This window comes from Vicia villosa, linkage group LG2, assembly GCF_029867415.1.
Source record: "Vicia villosa cultivar HV-30 ecotype Madison, WI linkage group LG2, Vvil1.0, whole genome shotgun sequence".
Taxonomy (NCBI): domain Eukaryota; kingdom Viridiplantae; phylum Streptophyta; class Magnoliopsida; order Fabales; family Fabaceae; genus Vicia; species Vicia villosa.
In genome coordinates this window covers 102,977,192-102,984,987 of record NC_081181.1, presented here as the reverse complement: position 1 = coordinate 102,984,987, position 7,796 = coordinate 102,977,192, and the positions used below count along the sequence as shown (strand labels likewise).

The 7,796-nt window shown below is 27.3% G+C and overlaps 1 protein-coding gene across 1 annotated transcript; it reads right to left on the bottom strand.

The window, feature by feature from the left end:
- Nucleotides 1-1,815: 1,815 nt before the first annotated feature.
- On the bottom strand, nucleotides 1,816-2,580 carry LOC131649699 (proline-rich receptor-like protein kinase PERK9). Its single transcript, XM_058919454.1, has one exon. It carries the CDS (start codon nucleotides 2,578-2,580, stop codon nucleotides 1,816-1,818), a length of 765 nt encoding a protein of 254 aa, XP_058775437.1.
- Between the last annotated feature and the right edge of the window lie 5,216 nt (nucleotides 2,581-7,796).

Sequence of the window (7,796 nt, the reverse complement as noted above, 5' to 3'; positions counted from 1 at the left end):
GATGTTTAATGTACCATCACTATGATACTTTCTTCTAAAAATCCATTTGCATCCAATGGATCTTGATCTTTTAAGTAGATCGACAAGTTCTCAAATATGGTTTGACATTATTGAATCCATTTCGTATTGGATAACATCATTCCAAGAGAAGTCCCTTGAAGTTACTTTTTCATTGTAATTCTTATGATCATCTTCCACTTGAAGAATAATAGGAATATTACGAACATAATTCTCATATTTTCTTTTACTAGATAAAAGAAATATGTCAACACTTTAACACAAACTTTGTAATATATGAACATACATGTAACACAAATTACATATGCTTATATATTATGCTTTCAATTATATACATAATATGAAAATTAAATAGATCAATAGCCAGATTTACTGCTAGTCTATTTAAACTTCTTAAATTTGAGATATATGAAGATGGCTCTGATTTCAAACTAAATGAACCGGTACTATATGAATTGATACGACTCTAATTTCAAACTCAATGAACCGGTACTATATGAATCCACACGAAAGGCAATTAGAAAATATATGTAGTATATGTAGTATAACAAAAATCTCATACAATGCAATTTACTTACATAATAGTGCAATTTATCTACGTAACATTGCACTTGTTATATATACATATATTTATGAAACTGTGAATTGCTGCCTTTAAAGTGATGCTTTTAAAACATGCAAGTATAAAACATTTTAACATGATACAAATATATATTAATTACTATTTGAAACACTGCCACTAGAATACATATATAAATCTTATTTCAATTATATATATGAAAAATTATAAAACGTACCCGGATTCATAATATAAATTTGTTTTGTGTTTAGAATTTGTATACGACGTATCAATTTGTTCTTTGATGCTTAAAACAGAAGTCTTGATCGCCATAATACAAAATACTTTTAAGATTGTTAGAAAATATCAATTTCAATCGAATGGACCGAGGCTAGAATCGTGAACGGAATCACTTTCCTTAAAAGTATTTCAAGCACACTCTCGATTGTCTTAGAGTTGGAACGGCCCGAATACCCAGGATAATTCAGCCTTACTCGAGTCTGCACAAGACCGATGAAGAACTCGAATGCAAGGAAGAGTGTCTGGAATAATGAAGAGAATTTATGATTTTTGTGTATTTCATTTTGGATTCATAAATGTGTATTTATAGGCCATGCATGTGTTGTTTCATAAGTTTGCAACTCTTGATGAAACAACACCTTTTCACCATATATTGCAATGGTTCATCTATAATGACACAAGACACCCCTTCATGAAATGTTGTAAATTTGAATTCAAAAAACAAATTTATGCAACAACCAAAAATTTATTCCCATTTTTTGTCACATTAGAACACACTATGGTAATTATTATTTTATAATTTCCAACAGGAACTAAGTTCAAAACAAGTGTTTATAGAGATATTTTAGAGGAACATTTTTTAACTATAATAACAATAATATCCAACAGAAAGTACATTGCACAGTCATGAAGTTGCATAGTTATCAAGTGCACACTTTCCTGAATTGGTGAGCTATATATCTAAGTTTTAGTAAATTACAACTTACATGCATGACTGCAAGAAACTTCCAACAATTGATTTCACCCGAACAAGACCTTAATTTCATTAAATCTCAAACCATATATAAAAGAAAATCAACTGAGTCACTCAAGCAATGGCCTCAATAATTAATAACACTCAACAGTTCTTTTGTATCAACTTATCTTGTTAATCACTACTTGAAACTGTAAAAAAATAACAGACAAAAAAATAATTTGTCATAGTGAATATATTTGGTTCATTGTGAGGGAGGAAGAGGGGAAGTATTTCCTGATGCTGTGTCCGATGGAGCGCCTGAAGAGCCCGGTAGAGAGTCTGACGTTTCCGGTGTAGAAAGTTCATCTGGCCGCAGGTGACTTCGCGGAGAGTGTGGTAAGGTGACGGTGTAGACTCTTCCGCCAGTTTCGATTAAATATTCACGTGGAGGTGAAGGTTGTAGCTCCTCTGGCCATGGTTCTTGCGGTGATTGCAGCTGAGGATCTTGGACTAATATTTGAGGCTGTGGTGGTAAGTTCAGCGGCTGCTGTGTCGGAGAGTGTGACGATGGAGGTGGTGGTGGTTGTTGTGGTGTAGCATCCGGTTCTGGGTCTTGCGGTGATTGCAGCTGAGGATCTTGGACTAATATTTGTGGCTGTGGTGGAAAGCTTGGCGGCTGCTGTGGTGGAGAGTGTAAGTTGGTCGGTGATTGCCAAGGAGAGAAGTTTGGTGGTTGTGGTTGTTGCGGAGAGTTGGGCTGTGCTGGAGGGTATTTTGGTGGTGGTGAAGCGTCTCGGTCTGGCCGCGAGTCTTCCGGTGATTGCTGTCGAGGATCTTGGACTGATAATTGTGGCTGTGGTGGAAAGCTTGGCGGCTGCTGCGGAGGAGGAGAGTTAGGCTGTGGAGGATTATTTAGGGGTGGTGGTTGTGATGACTGAGGTACTACAGGAAGTTCTTGGTCAGGTGAAACAGGAGGAGAAAGATTTAAATTGGGCAGTATTGGTTTGGGAGGATTAGGATCATCCATGGTTATTTCTCAAGATAGAGAAAGTAAGAGAGGAAGAGGAGGAGAATCTAATATAATAGTTTCAGAGTTTCAACTAACTATAACAGTATTTCAGTTAGTTAGTTAGTTGCATGTGTATGTAACTGAATAATAGTATTTCAGTTAGTTAGTTAGTTGCATGTGTATGTAACTGAATAACGGTCTTGTATCCATATAACTTTTAAAAGTCTCTTGCCTCAAACTATGAGTTTAAATGCTGTTTTTTGATATTAAATATTAAGAAAGAATTATTGTAAGGAGTCTGGATCTTTTAACAAGAAATGGTAGAATAAAGTTTGCAAATTCTCACTCTTATTAATTATAAAACTCAATTCCTATTTTAAGTGTGCCTTAATTAAAGATAATTTTCAAATTTAATGTGCATTAAATAATTTATTTATAATTGTATCTTTCTTAAATTTATGATTAAAAAACCAGTAGTTTTACCCTATCAATCAATGACGACCATTAGAGCTGTCGAAATCGACTCGGCCCATCGGACTGGTCCATAAGTCCAACAATTTAACGCGTGTCGGGCTTCAAAATATCTTTTAAAAACACGACATGTCTTTTTGGACCAATTCATCGAACCAATGTTTTGCATGAGCTAGGCCGGGTCGAGTCAAGCGGGCTTCGGGCTCACCCATTAAAAATATTTCGATAAAAGGGGCCTCTGATTTTAATACACCTTCGATCTTGTTTGAATAGTTATTCATGAAACTACAAACTCAATTGCATTCAACACAAAAGATATATTTATTTATTATTATCACTATATTAAATTTCATGTCATTTTATTTTCTATTATTGACTGTTGTATCCATCCCTTTACGCAGTTGAGATCATGTGACTACCCTATGATTAATATAGAAATTAATACACTTTATCTACTTAATATAAATGTAAAGAAGTCATGATGGCAACCCTAACCACATGTCATCTTGAAAATAATCCTAGCCACATGTCATTTTGGTAAGAATTCTAATTACAAACTCTATATTAAAATAAATAATAATATTATAATAATATTAAACCACCACTATTATTAATAATAATATAATATTTAGTTATTAATAATAATAATAATAATAATAATAATAATAATAATAATCTACTTCTAATTAATATAAATTCAAGGTTGTCATGATGGCAACTCTAACCACATGTCATCTTGGTAGCAACTCTAAGCACAAATTCTAATTTCATTTTTACTAATTTTCTCCTATATTAAAAATAAATAATAATAATAATAATATAATATTCAATTAACACTATTAAAAATATCCAAATAAAAGTTATTATTAAAAAAATCTTTCAAACTTATAAAATCTTGAAATCTAGCCTATATTTCAAGTTTTATATTATATATAAGATTAAAAAATATAAAAGTAAATTTTAAATATATTTTAGGTAATTAATTTTTACGATAAAATAGATAATCTTAAATTAGTACATGTTAAATTCTAATTTTATTTTTCTTCTTTTATTTTTCATTTATTTTAAAAACTTCTATGTTTAAAAAATAACTTACTTCTTTCAAAATAAAAATGAAATAAAAGTGTCGTTTTAATAAAAAGTGTTTTCTAAATGAGTTACACAAATTTTTATTATAATAAAATCGTAATAAAAAAATATACAATATTTAAATATAAAAATTATCAGTTATAATAATTATTGAGTTTTATTGTACTAAAATTTTAATAAATCATTATGAAAATAAAAAGAAAATTTTGTAAATCATTATTTCTTCTCATATTGATTATAATTACTTTAGATATATAGGCTCTGTTTGGGAAGACAACTTTTCGAGCTTATAGCTTATGTCTTATGTCTTATAAGCTCATATGATAATTTAGACCTGTTTGGTAACAGTCTTTTCTTCACGAGCTTATAGCTTATTTTACTAGCTTATAGCTTATTTTCCAGACGCTATTTCAAATAGCGTTTTAGCTTATGTCTTATAGCTTATTACTTTTTCTTCCTTTTTTATCCTTATTATTTCAATTAAAATCCATTTTTAACCCTTATAATTTATTTTAATTTAAAATAAAATAATTATATATTATATATCTTTTATATCATTTTACATTTATAAGTTAATTGAACCGCTAATTTTACCAAACACTTCAATGAACTTATAAGCTAACAGTCTCAACCATCTATTATAAGCTATAAGTCATCAGTCATCAGCCATCAGTCATAAGCTATAAGCTATCAGCTAGCTTATCAGTCAACCGCTATTTTTACCAAACAGACCCATACTAAATTCATTTAAATTAAAATATTTTATATTATTTTTAAATTTAAATTTAACCACTCATTTAATAAATAAAATTAAACCTTTAACTCATCAATTATATTAATAAAAACGTTTATTTATTAAAATTATCAGTTACAACATTTATGAAGTGTTATTATATAAAATTTTTAATAAATCATTATGATAATCAAAATTAATTAAAAATAAAAGTCCTATCAATAATTATTTTTCCCTTTTGGAATATTAGTTTTTATATAGAAATAAAATTTATTCTACAAATATTCACGATTTGTAACATTAAATATTATTATAGTTAAAAAATTATTTTTTAAATACAATCATTTAAGAAAAATATCAATTTTATATGAATAATATTTTTTATTCTTTATTGCACCAACTTTTAAATATTTTTTTCTTCATATTTTACTTTTCTATTTTTCATTCTTTTTTTTTCCATCTATTTTACAAATTTCTATGTTTAAAAAATAAATTACTTCTTTAAAGATAAAAATGAAATAAAAGTGTTGTTTTAAAAATAATGTGTTTTCTAAATGAGTTACACAATTTTTTATTATAATAAAAACATAATAAAATTATTTACAATAATTAAATATGAAAATTATCAGTTATAATATATACTAAAAATTTAATGAATCATTATGACAATAAAAAAAATTTTACATTTAAATGTAAAGAAGTCATGATGGCAACTCTAGCCACATGTCATGTTGAAAGCAATCCTAGCCACATGTCATCTTAAAAACAATCCTAGTCACATGTCATCTTGGTAAGAATTCTAATTACAAACTCTAATTATACAAACTCTATATTAAAATAAAGGCTAAATTACAGTTTTCGTCCCCCTATTTTGTCTAATTCACGAAATCAATCCCCCTATTTTAAATTCAAACAGTTTTGGTCCTCTATTTTAAATTTATACAGTTTTAGTCCCCTTTCATGTTTTTTCAAAGAATATCGATGAGATTTTTTTATTTTTGAGTTATATTTTTATCTACAAAGTTCAATAATAGGTTTATATACGATGATTTGTCATATTTTACAAGTAATTTATCATTTAAAAAGTAAAAATAATGTTAATTTTAAGTGCAAAATTATGAAAGGGGACCAAAACTGTTTAAATTTAAAATAGGGGGACCAATTTCGTGAATCTGGGAAAATAGGGGGACCAAAACTGTAATTAAGCCTAAAATAAATAATAATAATAATATAATAATATTAAACCACCACTATTATTAATAATAATATAATATTTAGTTAATAATAATAATAGTAATAATAATAATAATAATAATAATAATAATAATAATAATAATAATAATAATAATAATAATAATAATAATAATCTACTTCTACTTAATATAAATTCAAGGTTGTCATGATGGCAATCCTAGCCACATGTCATCTTGGTAGCAACTCTAAGCACAAATTCTAATTTCATTTTTACTAATTTTCTCCTATATTAAAAATAAATAATAATAATAATAATAATAATAATAATAATAATAATAATAATAATAATAATATAATATTCAATTACCACTATTAAAAATATCCAAATAAAAGTTATTATTAAAAAAATCTTTCAAACTTATAAAATCTTGAAATCTGGCCTATATTTCAAGTTTTATTGTATATATAAGATTAAAAAATATAAAAGTAAATTTTAAATATATTTTAGGTAATTAATTTTTACGATAAAATAGATAATCTTAAATTAGTACATGCTAAATTCTAATTTTATTTTTCTTCTTTTATTTTTCATTTATTTTAAAAAATTTTATGTTTAAAAAATAACTTACTTCTTTCAAAATAAAAATGAAATAAAAGTGTCGTTTTAAAAAAAGTGTTTTCTAAATGAGTTACACAAATTTTTATTATAATAAAATCTTAATAAAAAAATTTACAGTATTTAAATATAAAAATTACCAGTTTTAATAATTATTGAGTTTTATTGTACTAAAATTTTAATAAATCATTATGAAAATAAAAAGAAAATTTTGTAAATCATTATTTCTTTTCATATTGATTATAATTACTTAAGATATATACTAAATTCATTTAAATTAAAATATTTTATATTATTTTTAAATTTAACTTTAACCACTCATTTTATAAATAAAATTAAACCTTTAACTCATCAATTATATTAATAAAAACGTTTATTTATTAAAATTATCAGTTATGAAGTGTTATTATATAAAATTTTTAATAAATCATTATGATAATCAAAATTAATTAAAAATAAAAATCCTATCAATAATTATTTCTCCCTTACTTTGGAATATTAATTTTTTTTTTGGAAAAAAGAACTTTATTATTCCAAAAAGAAGATGAAGTACAAAGCGATCTCACGATCCAGCAATCTAGAGGAACAAGGCCTAACAAGCTCCTAGAAAACCATAAGGGACGCTATATGTGGTTTGAGTTTCTTGCAGAACCAGCCCCTAAAAACAATTTTCTCCATGATCTCATTGATAGTTTGAGTTTGGTTGCTAGCCTTACCAAACATAGTTCTATTCCTATGATGCCACACACCATAGACAGTTTCCACAATAGCCAGCTTAAACAACTTTGCCCTCCAACCTTTACCATTCCCCATCTTGATAATCCACTCAAAATCTTCATCCCATTTATTCGGGCTATAAACTATATGCATCCAGTGTAAGATAGTAGTCCAAATACCTTTAGTTTCCTCACACTCAAAGAATAGATGGTTATCCGTTTCTTCCTTGTCACAGAAACAACACATAGTATGATCAATAAAACCAAAGCGATGTAATCTACTCCTCGTGGCAAGCCTACGGTGGCAGAGCAACCAGAAGATGAAAACAGCACAAGGTCTTGCTAGGTTATGCGCACAGATGCCACTCCAATGCATTCGCGGGCTAGTACTGCAAGTTTGATAAAAGTTCCCACA